A 19,774-nucleotide genomic window follows, 5' to 3' on the forward strand; every position below is an offset into this window, starting at 1 on the left:
GCTGATGAAGGTTATCTTCCACGCATCAATAAATTCGCCGCACTCTAAAGATTTGTTGAAAATTAAAAGGAGGGGAAATGCCAGAGCCAAACAATTTTTCAGAAGATAAGACGATAAGCCGTCAATATCAGTATGGGTAGATGATTTAATATTCTGGATTCCATCGACCATATCTTCAATTGTCAACCACAGTGGGCAACTCCTGCGGGTCTTCCGGTGGCGTCATGAAATTGGAGCAGAAGAAGGCTGCAAAAAGGTTGGCCGCTTCAGCTGTTGATGAAGCATGCTCAGAATTATAGATGACTGAGGCAGGGATACTTGAGCATCGTTTTTTGGACTTTACATAAGTCCAGAATGCCCTAGGGTTTTCCTTAATGTCGGATTCAAAATTACGAACATAGTTACCATGGAGCCTCTTGCCTAACGCTTTGAACGATTTGGAATAACGCAGGTATTTTTCTTTATACGCCATTAGCTTAGTGGCCTTGAACTTTTTGTAAAACCTATTCCTCTGATTCTTAAGCCTCTTTAGTTTTCTAGTATACCATGGTATTCTGTAACACCGCTTCATTTTCTGAGGTATATTGTTAATGCAGATTTTATTTACAACGTTTTTAAATAAGCTGAAGCATCGAGCAAGATCACATCCCCAAAACAGGGCTTCCCAATCAACGGAAGAAACTTCCTGATATATACAGTCATAATTTCCACGTCTAAATGAAAAAGTAGGATCCTCATTCAGAGTTCCAATACTTTCGAAGTTATAGAATTCTACTTAGAGGATAAGCGGAATGTGGTGCAAACCAGAGCACGACAACGGTTCCAGGCATTCGGTGACCGTACAGCTAAAATTATCATTAAGAAAGACGAGATCAAGAATTCTCGACAGTTGATTGGTGAAGCCGTTGATCTGAGAAAGACTAACACTTGAGAAACTGTCAATAAGGTAAATCTCAGAAGTGGTGTTTACATTGTTCGGAACTAATGAGTAGTTATTATCGACGTAAGACCATTCAATATTAGGTAAATTAAAGTCACCCAATATGCAAAAGTTGCCACTATCACAAAAACGAACTAAATCAGTAATATTATCTATATGAGACTTATAAAGTGAGTCTAGACTAGACGGTGGAATGTATGACACACAGATAAAAATTTCAGAGATGCCGCGAACTGAGACACACGGTTGGTCCAAAAGCGACTCTTGATCCTTCACCTCCACAAGCGACGAGCTGATGTGCCGGCGTATGGCAATTAAAACTCCACCGCCTCTAGAGAGTCCAGTTTTGGAAAAATCGCGATCCTTGCGATAGACAGTGTACAGATTAGAGTCAAAAAACTCAGCATCAAGGAACTCAGGATTTAGCCAGGTTTCAATAAGAACGAACACGTCATAGTCCACAAGCGAACTCATATTGTACATTACGTTAGACTTAGTTCGCATTCCGGAGACATTTTGAAAGTAGACACTCAATTGCTTTTGGGTGCCATTTATGGAAATATTATCAACTCCTTCACCTTTTGAACAGGACGGTAGACAGCTATCAAGGTATGTGCTGCTCTCACAGCACAGGTCTCTTAGTTTTTTGACGTATTGACATGCTTTTTAGAGTATACATGAACCACAGAATGAGTCGGCCAAAAGGAAGTATCCAGTACCTTATGGTGAGCATGCAGCCGCAATTGTACCGAAAATCCAGAGCCGTAATAAAATCCTCAAATCTCTTGCTGGCAGTACTTGGGGGAAAAGACAAAGGAACGCTCATTACCACATACAAGGCAAATGGTCAGCCGATTGCATGCTACGCGTCCCCTATATGGTCGCCAAGCCTAAAACTACTCACTGGAAGAAGCTACAGGCCTGCCAAAATACTGCCCTCAGAACCGCCACGAGCTGTCTTATGTCCCAAGAACACCGCCTACATAATGAGGCGAGAATACTCCCCATCAGGGAGAGAAATGAGATGCTAACCAAAAAGTTTCTGTTAAATACCCGGCAACCTGGGCATCCCAACAGGAATCTGATTGATGAGCCAACACCGCCCAGGGGTTCAAGGAGTATCTCCGTAAGCATTATGAGGAAATACGGCATTTGAGAACTCAGCCATATTAAGCAAAAAAACACAAGCAGGTCCTCAGTGAACTCCACAAACAGGCGTCGGACCTTTATGCCAGGAATTTCCCGGTGAATCTAGTACTCAAAGAACAGAACCCAAAACTTGCGGCAGAGGAACGCATACTCCCCAGGGAAACGCGAGTCACTCTAGCTCAACTTCGTTCTGGATACTGTAACAGGCTAAACTCTTACCTATCCAGAATCAACCCATACAAAATGTATGCCCCGCTTGCAATGTGTCCCCACATGACACCAACCATCTCTTTAATTGTAATGTGGAACCAAAGCCTCTAACACCCCTCTCATTATGGTCCGGCCCTGTTGAATCAGCAAGTTTCCTTGGACTCCCGTTAGAGGATATTGATGACAATTTGGGATCGGTCGCACCATTAGGTGGGGCGAAGCACTGCTACAACAACAACAAAGAACCTGAAAGTACATACGGTCAAGGTGTAATTTCAACACACCTTACCCCTTTTCGAGAGTGGCCCGGCGGGTTTAGCATGGAATAATTCCGCTGTAAATAATGCCTGTCTTTACGAGGCAACTAAAATCCACATACCCGAAGGTTAGAGGGGTCGTTCCCACGTCAGTTGACCGTTTTTTCGGCTACAATAAAAATGGCCTTTCTGGAGTTTTTTTTTTTTTGCCGCTACGCCATGGCGATAGAAAGAATAATGTGTTTGTATTGCACCGACTGAGTAAGGCATCAACAAATTTGCACATAAATACTTATATACATACATATATTATATTTCTCACAAGCCACTCGTATGGTCATTTATTCTGCGCTAAGTAATATATTTGTAACGCAAACAGCAAAACAAAAATACACTCAATAAATTTGCAAAAAAACAAACGGCGCATAGATAGCGCCAGAGTTATGCAAATATTTTTTTTTTTTTTTTTCAAATTATTATAGTCTAGAACAGAGGTCGACTTCTAATAAGCGTCTAAAAATATTCCGACAGGTGTCAAATGACGCGTGTAGACATCAGTATCAATAATCCGAAGGCGGAAAATGTCTCGTTCAAAATATATTAACGGAAAATGACCCCTGATCCCTCCCAATCCGGGGGTAGGAACCACAGTATTTTGGGCCTCCGTACGTGCTTATAAAAAATCACCCTGGTCAGTTGTTGTTGTAGCGATTAGGTTACTCCCCGAAGGCTTTGGGGAGTGTTATCGGTTGTTGTTGTAGGTTACTCCTTGTAGCGATTAGGTTACTACTACACCCTGGTCAGTCCACAAATGGGGTGGACATTACCACATGAAAATCGCCTAATTCAGCTGCAAATATCTCGGAACATAGATAACATTTTTATTTTCGCCTTCGGATTATCGTTTTCGAGGTCAATACGCGTCTTTTGAAGTCTCCCTTCATATTTTTGGACGTTTATTAGCAGCCGACCCCTGTTCTAGACTTTTACCAAATTATGTACATACAAATATGCTTACTCAGGGAAATAGTTGGTGGAAAAACTGGAGTAACGGTGAATCTCATAAGAAAGCTTTTCGACTTCGGCAAGTTGAGTTTCAGCCACCGCTGTGTTGCTCCTGGGGTTGTTGTTGTAGCTCCTGGGGTCCTCAGGCTTTATTCTCTCATTGGATGGCGATGATGTAGTACAATAAGCAGCATCAACACAGGCAGTGGGTGACAAAGCATCCATTCTTATCGCAAGATATCCGAATAAAAGTTGAAAAAACTTCCTTGTGGTTTTATAGAGGGCTAATTACACGCAATGAATTTTTGTATCTTCCCAATTAAATATGAATGGCTTAGCTGATATTTATAATAAAGTAATAGACGTCAATAGTTAAAGAATAGTTTTAAAAAAATGTATGAATTTTTTGTATTGAAAACAATGCAAATAGCGTATATTGGCACTTCAACAATTTATCATTTGACTTTTTTTCTTCGTTGTTGAACAGATGACAAACCTCACGTTCCAATGAACAGTTATCCAGACACCGTGGAAAAAAACAATGTTCACAATAGAAAACAGCCTCGATCACCTGTTCAATCGCTGTTCGATTTCTTAAATCATTAGCTCAATAGCGTTTTTCAAAAATTCTTATAGAGGACTGTTTACTTAACTGGCTGGTTTTTGGGCTCACCATGGCCAGGGCATTCTCACATCAAATCCCTCAAGCCAGGTGAACTGCTAGGGTTCATCAGAGAAGTCGGCTTGGATGAGGTGCTGTGAAGCAGTTGAGGGCACAATAGACCAATGGTCGCAGTGCGATCCTCAATTAATTATTTATCTATCTATCTAACTGGCTGCTCATATTTTTGCCAAAATGTTTGTGCTGGGATGAATTGCCTAATAAATACAAATATTTTTTCCATTTACTAAATTTAAATGTGCATATTAGTATGTAGTTTGATTTTCGGTATACACATTAAAAAAAAAAAAAACCTTTTTTAAAACACAAACGGCAACTCGTTGTACTTAAATTTTATAACGGCGAGCTAAAAACAAACCTTACTTTCATTCTCTGCCCATTTGCGAGAGCCAATCTCCCTGTCAGCTACCAACCAAGGCGAATCCATACCAGGTGGTGGCAAAACGAATTCAACCAATTCTCCGTGCAGAAGAATGTTAAGTCAAAAGAAAATTTTCTTTGATTTCGATTAACTGACATATTGTAGTAGCAGGCGTTGTATGGAAAATAATCAAGAAGAAGCAATCAGCTGTTGGGATAACACCACCTGTACTGAATTCGCCTTGGCTGCCAGCATGCTAAAAAGTAGCCATCTTGAACATCCTGTCAGGCAGTTGACGGAAAAGATATCACACTTGTTTTATCCACAATGCTACTCAACTTCAATTGTTGTTTAAACTCGCACTTAATAACCGGGCATTAGTCTGAAGGTCCTTTATATTAACAAACGCAACATCTTGCGGGCATCTATATGAAAAGTTGATGTGCCATAGTAATAAAAAATACACTCGCTGTTTTTCAAATGTGCATCGAAGTGTTGACAGTGTTAGGCAAGGTGCTCACGAGGCTACGCGTCATAGACGCTGCAGGCGAAATCTGTACGCTTTGATGTCGAACACATGTACTTGAATGGAGAGCTACACACGAGGTGTAAGCAGCATGAAAGCGACAAAGCATGAAAGCTTCATGTAGCTAAGCGTACACCAATGTTGGTGTCTGGGCATACGCAGGCTTGAAAAAAAGGAAGAATAAGATGTTTGTTTACATTTTTTTGTATGTAAATTTGTGTAATTAGTTAGAAAATGTTTTAGACATTGTTGAAGCGATTATAAGGCTAAAAAGTGTTGGAAACTGTAAATCACTTTTTCTCTAGTCATCGGTGGAGTAAAGTTGCCTTTCATAATTTACAAAGGCACGGGGATGCAAACAACGTTTAATATATTTTTTCGTTTTGTTTCGGGGACGGATATAACTGAAGAAATTAAATTTTTTATTTTGTGATTTTCCGGTCAATTTATTTATAACATTTACTAATGCTTACTTAGGCTCTTTTGACCATTAGCGTTTGGTGCAAATAAAAACAAACTTATTTCACCATTCCAACCCGACGTTTCGCTAGTCTCTCTAGCTTTTTCAAGGGCGATCTGTGTATTTTAATAACAAAAAGCAATGCATTAATATAAAAACAGAAAAGGCATAAGTGCGTAACATTTCAATATTAGTAATCACAGTATTACATACAAACAAATATCACAAAACAAGAGGCAAAAACACTTCGAATAATATAACACGATTTATATAGAAAACTAACATAATTGGACTATTTAAACAAATTTGTTAGAACTAAAAATATTTTCGGTACCATTCCATAGTGGTATCATTGTCATACTAAAACGAATTAATGTTAGAGACAGAGGGTGTAGGCAGCAGCAACGTCATCTGTATCTTCCTTTTTGTTTATTGTCTTGTCTCTTCTTTGCAATATTCGCAGGCTTTCTAATGTGTACCTGGCTTTTCCTTGTTTATTTTTGTCTATGATTCTTGTGTTTTGTAGATCAGCTGCATGCCCAGTTTGCGTTGTGTGTTGACATAATGCTGTGCTTTGTTTTTTCTTTCGTATATCTGCTTCATGTTCTGCGAGCCGAACTCCTAGTGGCCGTTTTGTTGTTCCTATGTATATTTTCTTGCATTCTTCATTTTCATTGCCTTCACATGTTATTTCATATATAACGTTGTTTTGTTGGAGCTTCTCAATAGGGCTTTTTGTTTTTGTGAATATCGTCGATAATGTATGATTGGATTTGTAGGCAAATGCAATTTTGTGTTTGTTGTTGGTTAGCGTTTTGCTGAAGTTCTCCGTAAGTTTAGGTATGTATGTTACGCTAAAGTATTGTTTCGTTTCTTTCTCTCTTTGTATTGTTGTTATATTTTGTTCGTTTTTTATTTCCATTATTTTGTGATCAACTAGACTTTTTATTAGAGTGCCCGGATAATTATTATTTTTAAGGATTTCGGTAATTTTCCTTAAGTTTTTATCCCAAAATTGTTCGTCGCTTATCGTTATAATTTTGCTTATAAGATTTTTCGCCGTGTTTATTTTATATTTTAGGGGTTGTGAAGAGAAAAAGTTTATTAGACGTCCAGAAGATAGGGGTTTTGCATACCAATCAAAAACGAGATTTCCATTTCATATGTAAATTGAATTTTGTTATGATAATTGTTTAGGGCTTCTAAGATCTGTTCCACGTCATTTCTTTTAACTATCGCGAAGATATCGTCAACATATTTGACTAGAAATTTTATATTAATGTCAAGTTTTTCCTTAAGTGCCTTAAGTGTGTTGTCAAGTAGGTCGTCCATAATTATATCAGCTATTGTCGGGGAGAGAGGGTTACCCATTGGCATGCCAAACGTTTGTGCATAAATTGTGTCATTGTATTTAAAATAATTGTTGTTTAACAAGCAGAATTTTAATATGTCATGGAATTTGATCTTTGGTATATATGTTGTGGATTTTATTTGGTCCCATTTTTGCATTATTATTCGGATGGCGAGATTGGTGGGGATATTAGTGAACAGAGACACGACATCAAATGACACTAGCACTTCTTCATCATCTACAATAATATTTTGGAGTCTTTCCTTTAATTTAAACACATTCTTGACATTATACTCTTCGGACGTTACATTTTTAATTCTATCTCCTATATATTTTGCTAAATGGTAACAGGGAACATTTACGGACGATACGATAGGACGTAAGGGTGTGTTGGGTTTATGGATTTTGGGCAATCTATAAAGCCTGGGCGCAGACGCTGCTGAACACGATAATTTGTGTTTTTCTTTAAGGTTAATGTGTTTCTGTTTGTAAAGATCATCTACTATTTTATTGTTTTTATTTTGTAGCGTGTGAGTTGGGTCAGCCCTGATTTTTTTGTATGTGTTTTTGTCGTCTAATAGAGTGTTCATTTTATTTATATACTCGCTCTTGTACATTACCGCTGTTTTATTACCCTTGTCTGCGTCCGTTATCACTATATTGTGTTTGTGTAAGTTTAAAAAGGCTTTACTTTTGTTGTAAGCTGCTGTAATAAATTTTTCCGCTGAGTTGTTTTTTATATTTCTTTTGAGTTGGAGAATCCGGTTACTCAATCTGTTTCTCGCCATTTCCTTTTCGCTCTCATCGTCTAATGCTTGAATAGCTTGTTCCATTTCTGCTATTATATGTATGGGTGAGAAGTTCCTTTTTGTTGTAGGCAGCGCGAATTTTCTACCCAGTGAGAGAATCCATTTCACTTCTTCGGGAAAGACTATACTCGTTTTATTTACGATCCAATCGTTGTTTTCCTTTATTCCTAAGTTTCTTAATTGTTGAGTTTTTAAATTGTGTATTTTAGATGTATGTACGGGTTGTGTTTCCTTTGTTATTCTCTGTCCAAAGAAGTTTTGTCTGCTTTTAAATGAGGTAAAATCTATTTCGCTGAGATCGCGTTTCAGCTCTCTTTCCGTGTGATGCATGTAGTCTTTCGTGATTTTTATGTCTAAGTTTGTTTGTGTTATTTCCATATTTAAAATTTTTCGAAGGAAGTTGCGTTTTGTATTATGTAGTTGTTGTTTCAATTTTTGCGATGTAGTTTCTATGGTTACGTTTTTTACCACATTCATGAGATGATTTGGTGTTAGGTCGTATGTCTTGCATTCCAACAAGAACTTGAGGCGTTCCACTTGCTTAGCCAGTTTCTCCACTTGCTTGCTGTAGTGCTTCAGCCTCATGCATGTATGTTCGCCATATTTGTATTTCATATGCTTAAAATATTGCTTCATTTTTGTTTGTGTGTTTTTGAGCTTTTGTTATTAAATTGTACTTAAATTTCGGCAGGCCTTCCGAGATACTAAATTTTGTGATTTTCCGGTCAATTTATTTATAACATTTACTAATGCTTACTTAGGCTCTTTTGACCATTAGCGTTTGGTGCAAATAAAAACAAACTTATTTCACCATTCCAACCCGACGTTTCGCTAGTCTCTCTAGCTTTTTCAAGGGCGATCTGTGTATTTTAATAACAAAAAGCAATGCATTAATATAAAAACAGAAAAGGCATAAGTGCGTAACATTTCAATATTAGTAATCACAGTATTACATACAAACAAATAGCACAAAACAAGAGGCAAAAACACTTCGAATAATATAACACGATTTATATAGAAAACTCACATAATTGGACTATTTAAACAAATTTGTTAGAACTAAAAATAAAATAAATAAATTTAACGTCCGAAGAGTATAATGTCAAGAATGTGTTTAAATTAAAGGAAAGACTCCAAAATATTATTGTAGATGATGAAGAAGTGCTAGTGTCATTTGATGTCATGTCTCTGTTCACTAATATCCCCACCAATCTCGCCATCCGAATAATAATGCAAAAATGGGACCAAATAAAATCCACAACATATATACCAAAGATCAAATTCCATGACATATTAAAATTCTGCTTGTTAAACAACAATTATTTTAAATACAATGACACAATTTATGGACAAACGTTTGGCATGCCAATGGGTAACCCTCTCTCCCCGACAATAGCTGATATAATTATGGACGACCTACTTGACAACACACTTAAGGCACTTAAGGAAAAACTTGACATTAATATAAAATTTCTAGTCAAATATATTGACGATATCTTCGCGATAGTTAAAAGAAATGACGTGGAACAGATCTTAGAAGCCCTAAACAATTATCATAACAAAATTCAATTTACATATGAAATGGAAAAAGACTGCAGCATTCCCTTCCTCGACGTCAAAATACACAAATGTAATGGAAATCTCGTTTTTGATTGGTATGCAAAACCCCTATCTTCTGGACGTCTAATAAACTTTTTCTCTTCACAACCCCTAAAATATAAAATAAACACGGCGAAAAATCTTATAAGCAAAATTATAACGATAAGCGACGAACAATTTTGGGATAAAAACTTAAGGAAAATTACCGAAATCCTTAAAAATAATAATTATCCGGGCACTCTAATAAAAAGTCTAGTTGATCACAAAATAATGGAAATAAAAAACGAACAAAATATAACAACAATACAAAGAGAGAAAGAAACGAAACAATACTTTAGCGTAACATACATACCTAAACTTACGGAGAACTTCAGCAAAACGCTAACCAACAACAAACACAAAATTGCATTTGCCTACAAATCCAATCATACATTATCGACGATATTCACAAAAACAAAAAGCCCTATTGAGAAGCTCCAACAAAACAACGTTATATATGAAATAACATGTGAAGGCAATGAAAATGAAGAATGCAAGAAAATATACATAGGAACAACAAAACGGCACTAGGAGTTCGGCTCGCAGAACATGAAGCAGATATACGAAAGAAAAAACAAAGCACAGCATTATGTCAACACACAACGCAAACTGGGCATGCAGCTGATCTACAAAACACAAGAATCATAGACAAAAATAAACAAGGAAAAGCCAGGTACACATTAGAAAGCCTGCGAATATTGCAAAGAAGAGACAAGACAATAAACAAAAAGGAAGATACAGATGACGTTGCTGCTGCCTACACCCTCTGTCTCTAACATTAATTCGTTTTAGTATGACAATGATACCACTATGGAATGGTACCGAAAATATTTTTAGTTCTAACAAATTTGTTTAAATAGTCCAATTATGTGAGTTTTCTATATAAATCGTGTTATATTATTCGAAGTGTTTTTGCCTCTTGTTTTGTGATATTTGTTTGTATGTAATACTGTGATTACTAATATTGAAATGTTACGCACTTATGCCTTTTCTGTTTTTATATTAATGCATTGCTTTTTGTTATTAAAATACACAGATCGCCCTTGAAAAAGTTAGAGAGACTAGCGAAACGTCGGGTTGGAATGGTGAAATAAGTTTGTTTTTATTTGCACCAAACGCTAATGGTCAAAAGAGCCTAAGTAAGCATTAGTAAATTTTTTATTTTTTTAAATAATTGTTTGCTTTTTGTAGCGACGTTCAAAATTAGCCCCGTATGCAGATATTGAGGTGTAGAGAAATCGTAGCAACATATCATATCTTGTACACGTCTATGAAGCTACGCCTCGTGTGCATCTTGTCGTATTAGCGTGTATAAAACTGGGATGAAATCAAAAGCATGAAAAAGTTCATTCTGACGCGGCCATTAAATTTTGAAAAAAATATGGTCGCATTGGGGTTAAACTTCCATATGGGAAAAATTTGAGAGTCTGGCATTACTGTTGTGTGTGTATCTTCCTATTGAGCAAGAAAACTTGTGAATTTGTTAATGTTAATAGCAGAAAGTGTATAAGTTTTAACACATTACAGTTAGAATTTATCCATAATTTCTATAATCTATATGCTGAAGTTATAAATAAAGTTTTGGCACATAAAATAGCAACAAAAGTTTGCTGGTGAACATAAGAACTTAAAAAACTGTAAGGCACAAAGGCGAAACTAAAACCCAGAAAATAATCAACATCCAAAGTAGCAGAAAAAAATAATAAATTTTAGCAACAAATCTTGTTATATCCTTTGCGTGGTACAACATAAAGCATCTAAGAAATGGTAAATTATTTAATTTCCGTTTATATTGTATTTATCATAAGGCGTTTATCTATTTTTACCTTACTTGCATTTTATGTACAAATGTATCTTTCAATACATACGCAAGTGCACATGCCTACTACATATGATGATTACAAGAGGATTGGGACATTTTTTTAAGGATACAATTCACCATCACTTTATTCGTTTAAGAAATCCTCCTGCAAGAATTGGCAATTATTTAAGAAATTTTTTTGTATTAGGTCCTTTTGGACATTTGCCAATCAACACTACGAGGCCTCACCAGGCTAAGCAATAGAAAGCCACATCATTAGGTATTTGTAAAGCGCAAGTACGAACGAAATAAACAAACATGGCTTGTACATTAAACCGTTCATTTTCACCTAATCTTAAATGTAGCTACGAGGCCATAAATATATCTCTGGCAACTGTCAGACTGATATCTTCGCTAGAGCAAGCACTGACATACTGAGCACGTCTGCCAGTGAAGCCTTTAATACTCCACTTGCTCTATGTTTCTGGACGGTTGGTCCTCGAATCAGCTAAGCAACGACTCGGCTGAAACCACCGTATGGAGGTCTTTCATGCCTTTCGATAGACGCTCGGGGAACTAATAGGATTTACAAAAGCTTATCCATCCATGGTTATTGGAGTGTTAATTTTTAACAGGGCACTGCTAAATGGGAGTCCATGTGATGCGGCCTAATAGGATGCTGTTGCGGTTGTTTTAACGATAAAGACTACTCTAAGGTTATGTGGAGTGTTATGTTGTTGTAGAAGAGTGTTGATGGTTCTATGCCAGATTTACATCCGTTACACTTGTAACAAGTACCAGTAAGCTACTAGCCAGATTATCTCGAGAAAGATTTGAATTGACTTCGTTATATTTTCTCACGTATAGATCCGCTACACTCTTGTAACAAGTACCATGGAGCTACTAGCCCGACTATCTCGAGAAAGATGAATTGACCTCCTTATATTTTCTCACGTAACTAGGTTGTGGAGACGCGATGACCTAGAAGATGCTATGTGGTCATTTTAAAACGTTCTCGATATGGTCTTGCTTATATTCTAATGGTACTTGTTACCGGAACCGGAACACTGGATCTATATCCGGCAAAGGCCTATGAACATCGTTAGCACTCCAGAAAGCTTTGTGGTGTGTCTTTATCGCTACAACAACAACAACAACGAGGCGTAAATATTACGGTTAGAAAGTATTCGACTCTCAGGAGGAAATTTCCAAAACCGATGTCTACGTCATTCGTAGCTTTATCGTTGCCACGCAGAGATGCGCTTGACAACTGAAACCAGTTTCACCGTTAGAGTATGTGGTAACACAACCAACCAGAATAAAAGTATCATTTAACTGGACAGCTGACACCGAATTTAACCTAATCTAGTCCACGCGTTACAAAGGTCAAGCGCCATCCCGAATAAAAATAAAACTTTTGAAGTATTTTGATGTTACCTGAAATTAAATTTTGCAAAGGTACGCAATTTATTTTAGGGGAAAAAACATTTTTTCTACCTGGCGAAGTAAACTTCTTAATGAACGGTTTATGGTATATATGTATGTACATATATACATAAATGTTCATAAAAAACGAGTGGACACCCTTGAGGTTATTGCCTTTTCGCAAATGCCCAGTTTTTTATTGTTTAATTGCCGATACCCACCATATTGATTGACCTTGTCCAACCCCATTTAATTTGTTTCGTCCCTCCCACAAATTGTCATCCTCCCAGCAGCTCCTTGCAGCAGGACTGCTACATATTCTCTTACTCCGGGAAGGTATCGAACCCAATCCGGGTCCGTCTCCTGACCCCGGTCATGAGAAATGGTTTTGCTGCATTTGCCAGAAAAGAATCTTTTTAGGACGGTCATACTCTGTTCAGTGTGTCTCGTGCAAGGGATGGTTGCATCGGACAGGTTGTTCTGGGCTTGATCCCAAAACCCGACGTCCACGTAACTTTTATAAATCTTTTGTGGCTCCTCGCTGCTCACGCCCAAGGGCGTCCCGTAGTCTACGCCTAAGCGTATCCCCACTACCTTCCAGCAGCTTCGCTGCTCAGCAAGCCACAACAAGTACCCGCTGCTGCTCGCGCCCCACGGCGCCAACAACTCAAACAGCTGATACCACTCATAACTACTACCTTCGTAGTAGAGCTGGCAGCAATGCTGAGCATCAGCCCCTGTCCCCGTCTTCTTCTCCCCCCCCCCCCCCCCCCCCCCCCCTCTTTTCTGGCAGCAATCGTGCAGGTCAGGGAAACAGACTCTTAGTCCCTGCCTCCGTTTGCACCGTCTGCCAGCACAGAATATATAGGTTTGCGACATCCGCTCAATGCAGCTCCTGCCTTGGGTGGTGCCACTTTCTTAGATGTTCTGGTCTCCGCGACGGCAACCCCCCGACGGGTTTCATCGCGCCATGTTGCCAGGTCGCAAACCCAAATCATCCGGGTACCCCAATGCTTGTCCAAGGGCGCCCAGTCCCAAGGCCACAACAGCAATTGCGTCCTGGCCTTCCACAACCTAGGCGTAGTCACCCCTCACTTACCCCTAGAGTGGCGGCGTCACCCCTCATGCACTTCAGAATTCTGCAGTTCAACTGTAATGGACTAACTGGGAAGATTACGGAGATAGTCGATTTCATGAAGCGGCACAACATCCGCATTGCTGCGATTCAAGAGACTAAACTCACAGCAAGATCTGCATTGCAGACCTGCTCTGGTTATAATGTCCACAGGAAAGACCGCGAGAGCGGAAATGGAGGCGGCCTCGCGTTTATTATACACCACTCTGTGCAATATCATATATTTGATCCTGGCATCGACCGCAGTGACAATGTCTTAGAACGTCAAGGCCTATCTGTCCGGTCAGGCGATGCAAATCTAGAAATCTTCAACATCTACATCCCTCCTGTCACCTGTTGCCCCAGTGGATACCGCCCTAATATCGAGGCCTTACTCACTGGCAACAATCGCATTATCTTAGGCGATTTCAATGCCCATCACGACCTATGGCATTCAAACTTGCGGGCGGACAGTAGGGGTGAGATGTTGGCGGATCAAATAGACGAAACGACGTTCTGCACAATAAACGGAGACGCCCCCACACGTATGGTAGGAAGCTGTCATAGCTCGCCAGATATCTCAATCGTGAGCGCAGAACTCGTAAACTGCGTCAACTGGCAGCCGATGGTAACATTGGCATCCGACCACCTGCCCATACTTATTTCGTTCGAGCGTACTGCCGACTTCATCGTCACCGAAAAACGCACTTTCATAAACTTCAAAAAAGGAAAGTGGGAAGAATATAAATCTGCAACAGACAGCAGCTTTGCTGCCCTCCCTATCCCGACTGATGCCCGCCAAGGGGAGCGTGCCTTCCGTAAGGTCATTGAATCCGCCTCGGCACATTTCATTCCCGTCGGGAGAATTCACGAAATCCGGCCCCACTTCCCGGCGGAGGCCGCGAGCTTAGCGAGGGAACGCGACCTTATAAGACAGCTTGATCCAGGCGACCCCCAAATAAAGGATATAAACCAACGCATCCGATTGCTTGTGGACGAACACAAGCGGGCGAAATGGGAAGAGCACCTAAGAGGTTGTAACCTCTCTACCGGTGTAGGTAAACTTTGGTCCACCGTAAAGTCCATATCGAATCCGACTAAGCACAAAGACAAAGTTTCCATCGCCTTTGGCGATAAGGTGCTGTCGGATGCGAAAAAATGCGCGAGCGCTTTCTGCCGACAATATATAATGCATCCTACGGTCGACAGAGATAGACGGAGAGCCAATAGACACGCACATAAACACAAACTCAGCGCGTCACCAATTACCATCACCGCTAGAGAGGTTGAGGACGCCATTGGTCGCGCTAAACCATCCAAAGCAGTGGGCCCAGACGGCATAGCCATGCCGATGCTTAAAAACCTAGGGAAAGAGGGTTTCAAATACTTAGCGCATGTCTTCAACCTGTCTCTTTCCACCTTTGTCATACCCGAGAAATGGAAAATGGCCAAGGTGGTCCCGCTACTAAAGCCTGGGAAACCAGCTAACGTAGGTGAGTCATATCGTCCGATATCTCTCCTATCGCCAGTGGCAAAGACGCTTGAAGCCATTTTGCTCCCTTATTTCCAAGCACATTTGCAGCTAGCCCCTCATCAGCATGGCTTCAGAAAACTCCATAGCACTACCTCCGCGCTAAATGTCATTAGCACCCAGATAAATTGCGGTTTGAATCAATATCCCCACCATAGAACAGTACTCGTAGCGTTAGACCTATCAAAAGCTTTTGATACGGTCAACCATGGCTCGTTACTGCAAGACCTGGAAGGGTCCACCCTTCCCCCATGTCTTAAAAGGTGGACCGCAAATTATTTGAGTGGTCGGCAGGCATCGGTGCAATTCAGAAACGAAACATCAAAACAAAGGGGAATTAAACAAGGGGTGCCACAGGGTGGTGTCCTATCCCCGCTTTTGTTTAATTTCTACATATCTAAGCTACCTTCACCACCGGAAGGAGTCACAATCGTTTCCTACGCCGATGACTGCACAATAATGGCCACAGGCCCAGGCCCAAAGATCGATGAGCTATGCAATAAAATAAACGGCTATCTCCCTGATCTCTCCAGTTTTTTCGCCTCGCGAAACCTGTCATTGTCACCGACTAAATCTTCCGCGACCTTATTTACAACATGGACGCCCCAAATGTCGACCATATTGAACATCCACGTCGATGGCACTACGCTACCGACTGTCCTACACCCCAAAATCTTGGGTGTGACGTTTGATCAGGATCTACATTTTGGTGCGCACGCAACCGCAATTGTTCCAAGAATTCAGAACCGTAATAAAATCCTCAAATCCCTTGCTGGCAGTACCTGGGGAAAAGATAAAGAAACGCTCTTGACCACATACAAAGCAATTAGCCAGCCTATTACGTGCTACGCGTCACCCATATGGTCGCCAAGCCTAAAAACCACCCACTGGAAGAAACTACAGGCCTGCCAAAATACTGCTCTCAGAATCGCCACGGGCTGTCTTCTTATGTCCCCAGAACACCATCTGCATAATGAGGCGAGAATACTCCCCATCAGGGAGAGAAATGAGATGCTGACCAAACAGTTTCTGTTGAATACCCAGAAACCTGGGCATCCCAACAGACATCTGATTGACGAACCAGCACCGCCTAGGGACCTAAGGAGTCATCTCCGTAAGCATTTTGAGGAAATACGGCACCTGAGAACCCAGCCGTATGAAGCGGAAAAACACAAGCAGGTCCTTGGTGAACTCCATAGACAGGCGTCGGACCTTTATGTCGGGAATTGCCCGGTGAATCCAGTACTTGAAGAAAAATATCCAGAACTCGCAGAAGAGGAACGCATACTCCCCAGGGAAACGCGTGTCACTCTTGCTCAACTTCGTTCTGGATACTGTAACAGGTTAAACTCTTACCTATCCAGAATCAACCCCGACATACAAAATGTATGCCCTGCTTGCAGTGTGTCCCCACATGACACCAACCATCTCTTTAATTGTAATGTGGAACCAACGCCTCTAACACCCCTTTCCTTATGGTCCACCCCTGTTGAAACGGCAAGTTTCCTTGGACTCCCGTTAGAGGATATTGATGACAATTTGTGATCGGTCGCGCCTATTAGGTGGGGCGAGCATTGCTACAACAACAACAACAACAACCTTGTCCAAGCAATGTACCCCTTTTCTGCAGCGGCTACCTAAGCCATTTTATTTTATTTTATTTTTTATTTATGTAACAATCTATTTTTTTCAAATTTATGACTGATTTGAACTGAATTTTATCTTTAGGGTAATGAAACCTCTCTGCCGATGGAGATGTGCTCCAACTGTAAGCATTAAATATTTAATATTTTTTTATACGCTTGCAATACATCCTTTCTTTAACTTAACTTCGACCTTTGAATTTTCTAGTTGACGCCGATGAAATTCGACGTTTAGGCAAACGCTTCCGCAAGCTCGATCTGGATAATTCGGGTGCATTAAGTGTTGATGAATTTATGTCTTTGCCTGAACTGCAGCAAAACCCATTGGTGCAACGTGTCATCGATATATTTGATGCAGACGGCAATGGAGAAGTTGATTTCAAAGAATTTATACAGGGTGTATCACAATTTAGTGTGAAAGGTGACAAATTGTCAAAGTTACGTTTCGCCTTCCGCATTTACGATATGGATAATGATGGTTATATATCGAATGGTGAATTATTTCAGGTAACCGCATGGAAATTTACATTTTATGCGCTCGTTATAACAATTTCTTTTATTTTAGGTTTTGAAAATGATGGTAGGAAATAATCTGAAGGACACACAACTTCAGCAAATAGTGGATAAAACTATTTGTTTCGCTGATAAGGATGAGGATGGGAAAATATCTTTTGATGAATTTTGCTCGGTGGTCGGCAATACGGATATACACAAAAAAATGGTTGTCGATGTTTAAAATCGTTTGCAAAGTTGCTTATTATTACTACTCTTTGATATGCATGCATATATTGCACATATGTATATGTATATATATATATTTTAAATATTTAATTTAATAACTCAGCTTTAAAACTGGCATTACAGTTTGCTTTTTTGTTATTTAAATACAACTAACGTTATGTATACATATATTTTCTTCCTGTTGAATATTTGAACTTGTATTTTTTTAAAGTTTCAAGAAAATGTAGGGATATAAAGCCACAATGGCGCTATAATTGTAACAATCTGATTCGAATGAAAATAAAGTTAGCACGGTGCAAAAATTTTATAATAAGTAAAAAATACATACGAACCTTTATGTAACTTGATTGCCAAAACAGGTCGTAATTAATTAAAAATTAAATTATATAAACTAATAAAGGAGATTAGGTTTTAGCAAGGATTAAGAATGTTCAACATTTATCGCCATCATTTAGGTATATTGCACGGGTTGCACATTGCGATCTAAAGAACGTCAACTCGAAAAACAATTTATCTAGAAAGAGCAAAAACGGAGCTTATCAATTTTAAAAAGCATTATCCCTTGAAATTATTAAGCTATTATTCAATTCAGTATGACGATAACTAACAACTATTGATTTGCATTGGGCATATCAATTTTTATTTACGGTATATTTTCGATTCGAAAGAGTTGAATATCTGTGTGAATTGTGTAAATATGCCTTTCAATCGGAGACAACCCTAGACTGAATTAAAAGGTCCAATAGTGGTTGAAAAATACAAAATTAAATCTCTATTAATTAAATCTTTATTTTTAACAATGTCTTACGTGTTTTTCTCAACACATCACATATGCACATTCGTGACTTTGTCATTGGACCAACGATATAAATACACAAAGCCTTTAGTTATTTTTGGATTTTATACAAAACTTGTGTCGGATTCACGCTGAAATTAACAGTTTTTTTAACTAACGCTAGCAAAATACATTTTTTATTAAAAATTCAAAATTAAGTTAATTAGACAGAATAAATAGATCAATGAATCGATATAGCATAGAAAATAATAAAGAATTTTAACGAAGTACCGTTCCTTTGTTATGTATTTTAAAACTATATACAAAACGTGCTCGAATCTTAAATTTAATTGTTAGAGATTTGGAAATTATCAAAACTCTTTGAAGGTGTGCAAATTTAAAATAAGTGCTTATTAAAAGTATGTATTTCTAATTACCAACTTTTTTCAAAATTTTAAAATTTATAAAAATCTCTTAAACCTCGCACACTTAAAATTTATTAGTAACAAATTGTAAAGTTTTCTATAATCACTTATGTATATTTTTTATTCTTGAAAAATTTCTTACCGCTATTTTGTAAACTTCACATAATTTATTTTTTTTACAAGTGTTGAATGATTGTTTTTATTTTTAAAACAGTTTTTTTTGCTTATGATTTGAATCAATTATTTACTTTTTATTTGATTGTATGTAGCAGGTTTAAACTGTAGTCAACTTGAACTGTACTTTAAACTCCAGTTAAAGTTAACCGGATGTATGTTATCGAACAAAGTGACAAGGATATTCTATGGTCAACTTTAACTGGAGTTTAAACTCGCACTGGAAACCCGGGACTAAAAGTAAAAATTATAATAAAGAGATATAATTTGCAAGCAATTAACTTGTTAACCAAGCTGATCTGATTATCCAAATTGTCTTTCCATACTCCCCATGAACTAACTTCCTGTCCCTTTCACTATTTGGTGTGGAAAAAATAATACTTTGCTTTAAAGATTTCTTTATACATTATCTAATCAAATTAAAGAGATACATTTTGACATTTTTTAACTTAAAAATTTGGCAAGTTAATTAAAATTTTAAGGACCAGTTATCTTTTAAACTCATACCAAAAAAATAAGCAATTAAGTAAATGCAATTTGATAAGGAACGAAAATTGTCTTAAAGGATCTTTGAATAAAATAAATGCATTAAAAAATGTTGTGAATTGTATTTGGAGTTTTAAATATATCGCAGTTCGAATTTCTCAAAACCTACGGGGCTTTGAATCCGTTGATAGGTAATTTACAACATTACTTGCTAGAACAATGCCAAAAAAGAATGTGTGCCAATGTTAGATTAGGTTGAGCTGGTCGGTCA

General features: G+C 38.5%; 1 protein-coding gene across 1 annotated transcript; it reads left to right on the forward strand.

The window, feature by feature from the left end:
* The first annotated feature begins 10,825 nt into the window (after positions 1–10,825).
* CanB2 (Calcineurin B2) lies at positions 10,826–19,627 on the forward strand. Its single transcript, XM_067774518.1, has 4 exons — positions 10,826–11,155; positions 16,988–17,027; positions 17,111–17,409; positions 17,468–19,627. Exons 1-4 carry the CDS (start codon positions 11,153–11,155, stop codon positions 17,636–17,638), a joined length of 513 nt encoding a protein of 170 aa, XP_067630619.1. The 5' UTR covers positions 10,826–11,152; the 3' UTR covers positions 17,639–19,627.
* The last annotated feature ends 147 nt before the right edge of the window (positions 19,628–19,774 follow it).

The sequence above is a fragment of the Eurosta solidaginis genome, chromosome 3 (assembly GCF_040869045.1).
Source record: "Eurosta solidaginis isolate ZX-2024a chromosome 3, ASM4086904v1, whole genome shotgun sequence".
Lineage (NCBI taxonomy): Eukaryota > Metazoa > Arthropoda > Insecta > Diptera > Tephritidae > Eurosta > Eurosta solidaginis.